Here is a 12,604-nt window from a genome sequence, read left to right as displayed (position 1 = left end):
TGTTGATGGGGAGGAGGTGATGGCGGGTCCCCAGTGTGAACTAATGAGATCAAGGTCAGCCCACAGGAGAGGAAACTGTCCCCTGGCCAAGGACGAAGCCCTGGTCATAATGGGATCCAGACGCGGGAGTGGGGATGGCTCACAGTGGATATTCTATCAATACACCGACTCAGGGGAACACAGTCAGCTGGGGACCCACAGGGCCAGGACTGGAGCTGAGATCTCTCAACTCTCCTCCCAGAGCCTGTTACTTGATAGCACTGGTGGGACTTGAAACCAGGTTCTGGAGGCCAGAGCCTTACAACTGTGCCTTAGGGAAAGCAGAGTCCATGAACAAAAGACAGCAAACCAAACCAACCAACCTATTTCCTCTAGCCAACTCTGCAATCACAGTACCAGAATGTAAAAGCATTAAAAGTGTTCACAGGAATTTCCCTGGGTGTCCAGTGGTTGAGAACCTGCTTTCCTGCAGGGGATGCAGGTTTGCTCCCTTGTCAATGGAAGCAGTGACAGACTTTATTTTCTTGGGCTTCAAAATCACTGCGGATGGTGACCGCAGCCATGAAATTAAAAGATGTTTGCTCCTTGGAAGAGAAGCCATGACAAACCTAGACAGCGTATTAGAAAGCAGAGATACCACTTTGCCGACATAGGTCTGTATAGTCAGAGCTATGGTTTTTCCTGTCGTCATGTACAGATGTGAGAGTTGGACTATAAAGAAGGCTGAGTGCTGAAGAATTGATACTTTTGAATTGTGGTACTGGAGAAGACTCTTGAAGGTCCTTTGGACAGCAAGGAGATCAAACCAGTCAATCCTAAAGGAATTCAACCCTGAATATTCATTGGAAGTACTGATGCTGAAGCTCCAATATTTCGGCCACCTGATGTGAAGAGCTGACTCACTGGAAAAGACTCTGACATTGGGAAAGGTTGAAAGCAAAAGGAGAAGGGGGTGGCAGAGGATGAAATGGCTGGATAGCATCACCGACTCAATGGACATAAGTTTGAGCAAACTTCGGGAGACAGTGGACAGAGGAGCCTGGTATGCTGTAGTCCATAGGGTTGCAAAGAGTCAGACATGACTTAGTGACTGAACACCAACAAGAGGAACTAAGATCCCACATGCTCAAGAACAAAAGAAGCCCTGCACTGCAAAGAAGACCCAGAGCAGCCAAAAAAAACATGTTCACATTTATACTGGTGGGGGTGGGGGAATTCCCATTATAATCTATGGCCTCTTCCCTTTATTCATGAATAACCACTGTTGTCTCCTGGCCTCTGCGTTTTCCCAAACGTTTTCCTGCCATTTCAATTGATTAACTTCACTAATATTCTTAACGTCCCTGAATTATTCCTTTGTTAAATCCAAGCCCCTGAAGCCTCAATCAAAATTCTCCACTGTCTGGCCTCTCTCACCTAACCCTTCCTTTCCAACCCAGGCCCCCAACTACCTGCAGATCTCATGTTGTTTCCCCACCTCCACCATATTCCCTTATTTATTCCAGTCTCTGTGCCTCTCAGGCTGCTCCCCACCCCCATCTCACATTTCCTTTAAGACAGACCTCAACAGTCCTTCAATATATAGCTGCGCTCTATAAATCTTCCCTATTAACCCATCTTGCAAAATCTTTCATTGACTTTGAATCTCTTTTACTGGTTTTTCTCATCACGGGTTCCCTAGAGTCTCAATGAATATCTGTTGAGTGATCAAACATTTGCAATATCAAAGTATCAGAATTACACTCCAGGCAATCTGCTTGTGTCTTTTAATCTCCTCAGAGAAACCATAAACTCCTCCAGATTGGAACTCTTGTGTCTTATTTCTCCCACCCTTCAGTGCATCCACCACAGGACAGACGGTAGGCACCCAATGAACCTGTGATGAGTTGAACCGAATTAAAATGTATCTCCGCCCCCAATTTTAAGATAGTGTCTGAAACCTTTTGAACCAGGCAAAAAAGGCTAGATTATTCTGAAGGAAAAGACTACTGGCCATTTTTTACATCCTAAGTTTTTATACACACCTCCCCCCTACTTCTTTGGTCCTGGTAATAGTCTTAAGTATTTCAAATGAAATCTAGACAAGAGTATTTTGAACAGCTTGGAACAGAAGCAAACAAACAAAAATTCACACATTTTAATCACTATCTCCTGCCTGAATGGCATGTCTTTTTGTTTTTCCTGGGTAGAGCTTAATATTTAGTCTTGTTTTCAGTCTGCTGGTCACACTGACAGTGGAAATATCCAAGCATCAACTTATTGCTTGCTCCAAAAAAAAAAGAAAAATAACTGGTATCGATATAGAATCAAATGCAGTAGTCCCTCCCCCTTAATCATAGTCAACCTCAATCCAAAAACATTAAGTGAAAAATTCCAGAAACGAACAATTCTTAAGTTTTAAATTGCTTGCTATTCTGAGGAGCATGATAAAATCTCATCAAGTTCCATTCTATCCCAGCCACGACGGGAATCTTCCCTTCGCTCAGCATGTTCTGCCCGTGAGCCCCCAGTAGACTCTCCTGGTAGCCAACTCGACGATCAGACTGACTGTGGTATGGCAGTGCCTGTGTTCAAGTAGCCCTTATTTTACTTAATAACAGCCCCAAAGCGCAAAAGTAGTGATGCTGGGAATTCAGAGATACCAAAGAGAAGCCATAAAGAGCTTCTTTTAAGTGAAAAGGTGAAAGTTCTCCATTTAATAAGGAAAGAAAAAAGGTATGCTGAGGTTACTAAGATCTACGTTAAGAATGTTGTTGTTTAGTCACTAAGTCATATCTGAGTCTTAGCAACCCCATGGAGTGTATGTAGTCCAATAGACTCCTCTGTCCATTTCCCCAACCCAGGGATCGACCCCAATTCTCCTGCAATTCTCCTGTATCTCCTGCACTGGCAGGTGGATTCTTTACCACTGAGTCACCAGGGAAGCCTCTGGGTTGGGGAGATCCCCTGGAGAAGGTAATGGCAATCCACTCTAGTATTCTTCCCTGAGAAACCCCATGGACAGAGGAGTCTGGTGGGCTACAGGCCATGGGGTTGCAAAGAGTTGGACATGACTGAGGACTAAGCACTGAGGATTGCTGTGCTCGATTTTTAATAAACATGAATGAAGCCAGTATTCTTCACTAAATGGCATCAAGTTAATAAAATAATAAAAGCCTGAGCATCTTGACTCTGCTGCAGTTCACCCTAAATTCAGGCCAAGACCCAGGAAGAAGTGGCCTCTGGCATCCTGGTCTGGCACCCCCAAGTGCAGAGGGACAATGGCGGCAGGGAGCTGGCCACAGCACTGAATATCCCTCAGACGGGCAGGTAAGCCTACATGATGCCACCCAGACTGCACATTGAGAGAAGGGCACTTTCAAGAGAACACCTGCCATCCCAGTCCTGCCCAACCACCTCCTCATGACCTCCCCTGGGGTCCGCAAGCCCAGGCTCCCTTCCGCAGCTGCCACGGCACCAGGCTCACAGCCTCCTTCTTTGCCTGGCTCCGGGGCTGCAGGTCCGACAGCTGACCACAGAGGCTTAAGAAGCAGGTGAGTGGAGAGGAACCGGGTGAGCAATACAGATCCACCCCTCCAGAAACCCAGGGGACATGGACGTGAGGCTCTTCCCTGGATGCTCAAGAAGGGATGGGGGGATGGTGATGGATGCAACAGGTGGAATGGCTTGCAAACCTGTTTGAGTCAGGACTGAGATAAGGGAGGTGGGGGACCATGGGGATGCCTGTCTCGTGGCCACAGATCATCCAGGGGAGGGGGTGTGAGGTCATGGATGGAGACCCAAGGGTGAGGGCCGGGCTGGGTCAGGAGACCCTGGGGTGAGGGCACCTGTGCAGATCTGGCCAGGTGGAGGGGTGGGCAGATGGGCAGACAAGGTGGGGACGCGCCAGGACAGCCTCAGAATGGGTTGATGGGCTGGCTGTGCCCATGTGCCCGGGACGGAGGGGTGAGCAGAAGGCGTGGGCACCCTTCGGGGCTGGGCCCACAGGGCCTGGGCACGATAAGGTCGAGGGATTCAGGTTTCACCGCCCACGTGTCAACCTCCTAAATGTGTTGTCAGCCCTCATCTTCTCGTGGGGGTTTTAGTTTCATTTCTTGCCAAACTCCACGAGTCTTGGACCGTTCAAACATTCCCTCAAGCGCAGCCCACTGCCATCTCCCAGAACAGACTCACTTGTTCCTGTTCCTATCCAAGCCCTGAGCACCCACCACATGCTGGACTCAGAGCAAGCACCCAAGTCATGTCCTGGCTCCACTGTCCACCAGCCCCACACGGCTGGTGCCCAGACCCACCCAGTTTACGGGTCAGGAACAAGGCAACCAGCCCAGCCACACACTTTAGTGAATAGAGAAACAAGGCCTCTCTGACCCGAGCCAGGGCTCTCATCTGGGTCCCTCCTGAGCAGCGGCTCTCAACCCTGGCTGCGTGCTGAGAGCCCCAGGATGGCCCTGACAATCACCCGTGCAGGATACCTCCCCCAGAGACGTCCGTTCAGCTTGTGGGGACTGGGACCTAAATCAGGTGTTTTTTGTTTTTTTTTAAAGCTCCGTCCACCCGCTTGTGAGTTTGACATGGAGGCAAGGGTGGGAAGCTGTATACTACAGACTTGAGGATGGTGAGGGCCTTGCCCCTGCTCTCCTGGCTGTGCTCCCGTCCCCAGCGCTGTGCCTAGCTCATGATAGAAGTGAAATAAATCTTTGTTGAGTGAAGGAATGGAAGTTTCACATTTTCCCACCAAGGGTGTTACAATCCTTCATCTTCCTGACCCCAAACCTGGAGTTCTCCCATCACCAGAGCAGGCGGCCTGGTCCCCAGGCTACAGACCCTCCCCCTGGACTCCTCCTCCTACAGGGACATAGGGCCACCTTCTCAGAGCATCACTTTCATCCCATTACCCTCTGTTGCTCAAATGCGTTGGCGTTTACTCCACGTTTACAGATGCGACGGCAACCCCTTAGTCTGGTAGCTAACACCCCAGCATCCTGGGGCCACCTTATCCTTGTGGTCAGCTCTTCCACCCGCCACGGATCCTCTGTTCTGGCCAGGTGGGCAGTCCTCCTGGTCTGCTGTGAGTCTTTTGGGGCATTTTGCTGGAGTGAGTTCATCACGTGTGTCCCTCTCTCTCCTTCACCTGCATCTGGATTCTATCTGTCCATGATGACCTGACTCCCTGCCACGCCTTTGCTCTTAGCCCCAGCCCCACCCTGCCAGGAATACCTCCCAAGTCTGAATGTCTACGCCAAGAACCTTACTTGGCTCTGCTTTCAAGTGACTTCTAATCATTGTTTCAAAGTGCAAATGTCCTAATTTCCCGAGTAAATCATGACCACCGAGAGTAGCAATTTTATCTCCCCAGCAGCGACCAACACGGCACATGCTTTGTGAATGCCGCTGGGCATTCAGCATCTCTTATCTCAGGGCACACGGCCTTACCTGTAATATCTAGACTGTAGGTAGGTGGAGCACACAGCCTTGGACACGTGACTGGCGGAACCGAAGTCAATGACCTTCACCCTGTACGGCTGTCTGGATGGATCTACCAACATGATGTTCTCCGGTTTGAGGTCGGCATGGATAAGACCTAGACTTTTCAGTTTCATCAGGGCGGTGGCCACCTGCTGGAGGACCGGGCGAATGTACTTGAGGGGCAAGGGGCTGAACTTGTTCTGCTTCAGAAAGTCATAGAGGTTCTGCTCCAGCATCTCGAACACCAAGCACGTGTGGTTCTTGTGCTGGAAGCACTCGTAGGCGCGGACGAAGTTGTAGTCGTCGGCGCTCTCCGTGCTCAAGCGGGCCAGGATGCTCACCTCGATCTGACCTTGGCGGGCGTACGACGGGTGGTTCTTCAGGATCTTGATGGCCACAATCTCATTGGTGCCCCGTTTCCAGCACTTGACCACTTGCCCGAACGTCCCTCGGCCCAGGAACTCTAAGACCTCGTATGTGTTGGTCATGGAGCACAGCACCTCATGCTGGACCAGCTGGTAATCCCCCTCGCTGTTGGAGCCACTGTTTTTGGAGGTGGCAGTCGAGGTGGTGGCAGTGGCTACAGTGGCCCCGCTCGCATTGTTCTGAATCATGGGTGGATGCTCTTCGATGATCTGCACGCTGCTCGTGTTCTCGATCTCCTCACTCTTCCGCTTGAGTCCACATTTTTGGTAGGTGTCAAGAAGGCTCACAGTGCTGCGACGCATGAGGTTGTGTGGCCCGCCGAGGACGGGCCCGGAGACGGAAGTGCTGCTGGCTGAGGTCACGACGATGTGCCCGGTGCTTCCTGGGAAGATGATGGTCTGCTCGTACGGGAGGCTGGGGTTGGGGATGGGCAGGGAGGCGCTGACGGTCGCGGCGGCTGGCTGGGACGGTGGCGCGTTCTTGCTCGGGCCGTACACTTTGCTGTGGGAGCCGTACCCGGTCATGTCCCAGTTGGAACTCGGCTCTACTTTCAGTTTCTTCACGCTACAGAAGGCACTTGATTGAAGGGTGTGAGGGGAGAAAACTTGCACATGCGAGGCCATACCTGCGGGGGAGGAAGAGAGATGTTAGTCGTCCTCGCCTGAATGAACGTGACACGGCCCCTTGGCTTCTGACTGGCGGCGTGGGTCCTCAAGAATACTGTCTTCCCACTTCAAATAAGGGCAAAGGGGCTTCCCTGGTGGTCTGGGGGTGAAGAATCTGTCTTGCGACGCAGGGGGACGCCGGTTGATCCCTGGTCGGAGAAGCTCCCACATGCCGCGGAGCAACTAACCCCGTGCGTCACAACCACTGAAGCTTGCACGCCCTAGAGCCTGTGCTCCACAACCAGAGACGCCCGAGCACCGCAGCTAGAGAGGAGCCCCCGCTTGTCGAAACTTCAGAAAGCCCGCATGCAGCAACGAAGACCCAGCGCAGCCAAAAAATAAATAAATTTAAAAAAAAAGATTGGAAAATGGAATCTATTCCACCCAGAAGCACAATCTGGCCACTAAGCCTGTGGGCCCGGGGAGTTCCGGTAGAAGACTCGTAGGGTGGGAATACGGCTAAGTCTCAGAGATGGAATTAGAATACCAGAACTTAGTTCATTATGTTGGGGTTTTTTCCTAATAAATATTGTCTGCGATAGAAACAAATTCTTCCTCAGTTCTCATCGGGTGGCAACCCAGTTAAACCTGAAGGCTGCCTCAGGTGGCCCGGTTACCTACTGTATACTTAGCTGTCTCACACGGTTGGGTACTCCCTGCCCATACACAGGCCCTGCAAGTGTCAGGCTTGCTCATTTGAGGACAAAGCTTCCCACACAGGTCCAATCACAGAGCCACTCATGATCTGCTAGCTTCCGGATGAACCATAATTACCCCCTGGTGTCTTACTCACCTTAAATCATTCTGTAGGGCTGAATCGACCAGCAGTTGGTCTGACGTTTTCACTGAGATAGTCTGAATCATTTTATCAACTTTTTTTGGGGGGGGGGGGTGGGGGGAAGGCTAGGGGGAATGGGTAGCATAATTCATGGGCTCTATTCACTCACTTTTCCTGCTAAAGTCATGTTATCAATCAATTTATCTAGAAAGTACTATTATTTCATATCAAAACCGCACCCACAATTTAAGGAACCTCAGTAATCCAGAAAACCATAACTATGGAATAGCTGTGCAATTTATAACTATGGTGATGCTGGACACAAAAATTCATAGACAACGAATTAAGGAAAAGTAACAAGGCGATGAGGAAGGGTAAGTCCTTACAGGTAAAAGCAGAAATAAACACTGCCCATCTTCTAAAGTGTAGTTAAGAAACATTTCCTATAAAAGCACACAGGAAGTGGGGCTTCTCTCAAGCACCATCGGTGTTTAGAGATCCTCGTGCATGTCTTTCTGACCCCCTAGCATTGCCTGTGGGTTATTTAACATTTTCCCTTTGACCTCATCTACCTTTTCTCTCAGCAACAACCCACTTTCCATGCTGTCCAGAAGCCTGAGGCCAGCTGCCTTGCTTTCCACCTCTATTCTCTTCATTTCAAAACATCCCTGAATTTATCTCCATCCTCCATCCTCTCTTCCGTCTCTCCGGTCTCAAGAGAAGAAGGGTCTCCCTGTTCTGACACTAAAAGTTCCCCTGATTCTCAGCCTCTCCCATTTCCTTTTGAACTCCCTCCATGACCTATTCTCTTTCAGTTTTCAATTTCTCTATGTTAACTGGATCCAAGTTCTTAGCAGGTACTTAATACAGTTTTGCCAAACGAATCAATGACAGTCTTTTTCTTCTGCCTTCACATTGTGCACATGGACACTCTCCGCTTGGAAGGGGAGTACCAGCTGAGTCCTTCCCTTTTGATCCTTCCCTTCTTCTCACCTGTAATCAGTGGTTGATGCTCCCTTGTCTTCAAGGCTCACTCTTTAATCCCTCTCCACCCATGCACACATACACACTGGACAGGAATGCCCTCTTAAAGGTAAACAACTTCCTAATTGCCCAATAAATGGCCTTTTTTCAGCCTCTATTCTCTTTGCCCTCTCAGCAACTGACCGATCTGATACTGCCAACCACGACTTCCTTCTTGATGCTCTTATCTGTGTGCCCTGTGAATCTGTAAACTCCCCAACCTGCATCTGATTGCACACTGTGCTGGCTGCTTCCTCTTCCTCCTTTAAAATTCAGGCATCGCCAATGTTTGGACTTTGCTCTCTCTGGAGTTAAGCTCTCGTGACCCCCACACGTTCATCACCAGCCAACTGCTCTGCTGTGCCTTCCAGGAAGGTTATTTCTGCCTCCTGCTACAATACCATAGATGATCTTCCAAAGATGAACGCCCTGTCTTTTCCTAAAAATCTAGCCATTTGACCTCCATGATCATGTCCCCATGTCTGTTCATAAAATATTCTTCTAGTCACTTGGTTCCAAAACTGTGGATTTGCCTTTGATGATTCTTCTTTGCCTCCATGGACAAGAAGGTGCAGACTCTTATTTTTCCATCCTCCAAAATGTCTCTTGTAACCACCTCTTTGTTTCTGTTCTTGCTGCCACTTCCACAGTGAAAACATTTATCACTCTCCAGTAGAGAAAAGCAAGCACAGACATCTGGCCTACCCGAGCGCTCTTTCTTCCCCCAATCTGCCCATATTCAGCCACCAGATTATCTTCCTAGAACATTTCTAAGCATGTCACTCCTCTGTCCCAAAACTTTCAATGATTCCTTAGTGTCTAGAAGATAAATTTGAGGACTCTTAACACCTTCACATTTTGATCTGAACTGCTTTGCTGGCTTCACCTCCAACTATTAATCTTCCTGAACCCAGTTTTAATTAAACTGTTCTACTCACTATTTCTAGACTGTCTCTTTTGTTTCCTACCACCATGCTCTTATGCAGTGCCCCCTACCCCCATCTGGCACGCCCTTCACCACTTCTCTCAAGTTATTCAAAGATAAAACAATTCATATGCCTCTTCTCCCCAGGCACCAGCAATGCACAGTGATATTCCCAATTTTCCGTTTCTAAGCCACTTACCACGTGCACTGCCCATTTGCTCACAAATTCATTTCTACCTTGCAGAATATCTTGTCTTGAGTTGAATGACTTAGCTTTTGTGCTATGTAACTTTTCCCATGTTTAAGTCATGTTTCCATAACCAGGCTACATTCAGAGGGCACGTGGTACAGTTTACACCCCATACTTCTTTTTTCTCTCAGCATTAAGCCACGATTGTTATATATAGGAGGCACTCGGTTGATGGAATGAAGCACTCTATCTGACCAGGCCTCCAGGAGAGCTTAGTTCTCTAGCAATAGAGTAATCAATCACCAGTCACAAGTACTTATGGAACCTGGCCTCTCCCCGGAGAATAAAGAAAAACCTGCTTATACTTTTCCACACAAACTGGGGCAGAGCCTAGGCAGCTCCTGTTCTGGTGTCAGCAGCCACGTTCTACCTACACTTCATCCTTGATGTGCTCTGACTTCCCAGGGTCAACCTCAGCCCAACACCCAACAGCTGCTCTGAACCCTACCTTGACCCTGACCTCACAGATCTGACGGAGGCTTCCTGAACTCCAGTATCTACTTGTGTGACATGACTACACTTCTGTAGACAGCCTTCTGCCTGACAAGACTATTCTGGCTTGCTCATTCAGAATTCACACTTAGCCTGTTTCTTCCTACTCTACTTTTTGTTCAAGTCAATTTCCCCTCAATTCTACAATAGCACAGAAAATGACTATTGTATATACACCAGTATTAAATAACCATACTGTTCTAGATCAAACCAGTCAATCCTAAAGGAAATTAACCCTGAATATTCACTGGAAGGTTTCATGTTGAAGCCGAAGCTCCAATACTTTGGCCATCTGATGTGAAGAGCCAACTTACTGGAAAAGACCCTGATGCTGGGAAAGATTGAAGGCAGGAGGAGAAGGGGACGACAGAGGATGAGATGTTGGATGGCATCACTGACTCAATGGACATGAGTTTGAGCAAACTCTGGGAGATGGTGAAGGACAGGGAAACCTGGCGTGCTGCAGTCCGTGGGGTCTCAAAGAGTCAGACAAGACTGAGCGAATGAACAACTGTTCCAGATATTTTATACAATATATAAACCACCAATCCCTTGGCTTTTGGTAACTTATCCCTGAAAAGGCAAAGCAGTAAGCATTTCCTATATTCTCTAGTATGAAGCTTGCCCGTAACTTCTTCATCCTTGGTATTTCGAAGCAGGAAGACTAAGGCCAAGGAATTGCGGGGGTAGGGGGGCGGGCTGTGCAGTGAAGAGGTCAGAGGTGGCAGAAGAAACATGCTGAAGTTACATAAAGGAGATGCAATTCTCTTCTCTGTTTTCACTGTTTCAAAAAATCTTGGTGGAAAGGCCAGGGTATAGAAGTGGAATTTTACAAAGGGGAAGAGAATGGCTTATGACTTGTTTGCTACTGGGATGACAGCCAAGGGTCATAAAATTGTGGAAATTGTCATTCACTATCTCTGGTGACAGAGTCCCAGGATCAGAGAGGAGATCTGCATGGCTAGAGACGCCCTTTGCCACACCAGCCTGGCCTGGTATGACTACTGCTGCCCCTTCACAAGATCAGCAGCCACTGTTCTAAGAATCAGTCACAGGTCCTGATACAGTCTTATTTCCCAATCCCCTAGCTTTACGAGATGTAACTGACATACGAAATTGTGGAAGCTTAAAGTGTACAACATAATGATTTGGTATGCGTTGATATTACAAAATGATAATCATAAGGTTAGTTACCACCTCCATCAACTCACACCTTACCTTTTGTGTGTGTGTGATGAGAACATTTAAGATTTACTCTCTTAGCAACTTTCAAGGATACAATACAGCTTGTTAACTACAGTCATCAGATTGTACATTACATCCCCAAGCTTACTTATCTTAGAGCTGGAGGTTTGCCAATACAGTCTTATTACCCTTATTCTTTAGCAGAGGTCATTTTGCTCTGTGAAGCAAACTGCTCAAAGAAAATATAGCGAAAGAAAGTCTCCAATAATAATAACAACAATAATCTATTTTTAAATCTCCAACCTATAAGGGATAAAAGACTGCTGGTAGCTGTGTAACTTACTCTTAATCCTACTGGAATAAACAGACTTATCCAAACACTTCTTTTTGAGAGTGTTTTTCTGGAACAAAACCTCCTGATTAATGGAGTCCCGGGGAAGCCCAATCCACACCTTTTGCTTTCGATTTATTCAAACCCCCAAGGCTGGGGACGAAGAAGGCAACAATGTTTATGTTCCCCACTCTGGGAAGAGCTATTTCCTCTCATCTCTTTCCTTTTTTCTTTTTCTTTTTGGCTGCACTGGGTCTTTGTTGCTTTGCATGGGCTTTCTCTAGTTGTGGTGAGGAGGGTCTACTCTCTACTCATGGTGCTCAGGCTTCTCACTGCGGGGGCTTCTCTTGTTGAGGAGCAGAGGCTCTAGGGCGCGCGGGCTTCAGGAGTTGTAGTGAATGGGCTTAGCTGCTCTGAGAAATACAACAAAGTTGTGGGATCTTCCCAGACCAGGGATCGAACCCACATCCCCCTGGTTGGCAGGAGGATTCTTATCCACTGCGCCACCAGGGAAGTCCTGGTTCCTTTCATTTCTCTCTGTGTTGAACTCTTGTGTTGTACTCTGCAAGGCCTGCCATCCTCCTTATCGGTCGATTTTCTTTTCAGAAAAGGCAGGGGGTTTAATGGACATTTTCCGTTTGATATTACAGCACAATCGCAATTGCTTTTTAAGTAACCTCTGTCCTTCCTATTTGGCTCTTGGAAAAGAAAGAATTTTTCTCCTCCTTCCGTGGGGGACTGGGGTGTGAGGGGGTGGTTCTGAGCCCATGAGGAGGGACCTGGGAAATCACTGTAGGATACATCTGCAAAACTCAACAGCTGCTCCCTAGAGGGGCCAGGAGAGCCAGACCAATTCACGAAAGCCTCAGTAGCCTCCCAAGGTAACTCCTGACACGATGGTCGCATTGTCACGCATATGAACGCACAGCCAGGCACCATAATTTAGAACTCTGGCTTCTAAAAGGCATATAGCCCTGTTACCATCTGTCTCGTAACGAGGTCAAAACATCAACACTGACTATTAGATATTCATCAGGGCCTTGTGTGCTTTTTAATGTTACTG

General features: G+C 48.2%; 1 protein-coding gene across 2 annotated transcripts in view; it reads right to left on the bottom strand.

Annotated features, from left to right (window-relative positions):
- Positions 1-12,604, bottom strand: part of HIPK2 (homeodomain interacting protein kinase 2) — a 204,404-nt gene that overhangs the window by 135,376 nt on the left and 56,424 nt on the right. For both annotated transcript variants that reach the window (XM_027538855.1, XM_027538856.1), the window contains exon 2: positions 5,434-6,517. In XM_027538855.1, coding sequence (XP_027394656.1) covers positions 5,434-6,517 — 1,084 coding nt within the window. The remainder of the gene's footprint in view (positions 1-5,433; positions 6,518-12,604) is intronic.

This window comes from Bos indicus x Bos taurus, chromosome 4, assembly GCF_003369695.1.
Source record: "Bos indicus x Bos taurus breed Angus x Brahman F1 hybrid chromosome 4, Bos_hybrid_MaternalHap_v2.0, whole genome shotgun sequence".
NCBI lineage: Eukaryota > Metazoa > Chordata > Mammalia > Artiodactyla > Bovidae > Bos > Bos indicus x Bos taurus.
Note: the sequence above shows the minus strand (reverse complement) of the source record. Positions and strands in the feature narration are given on the sequence as shown.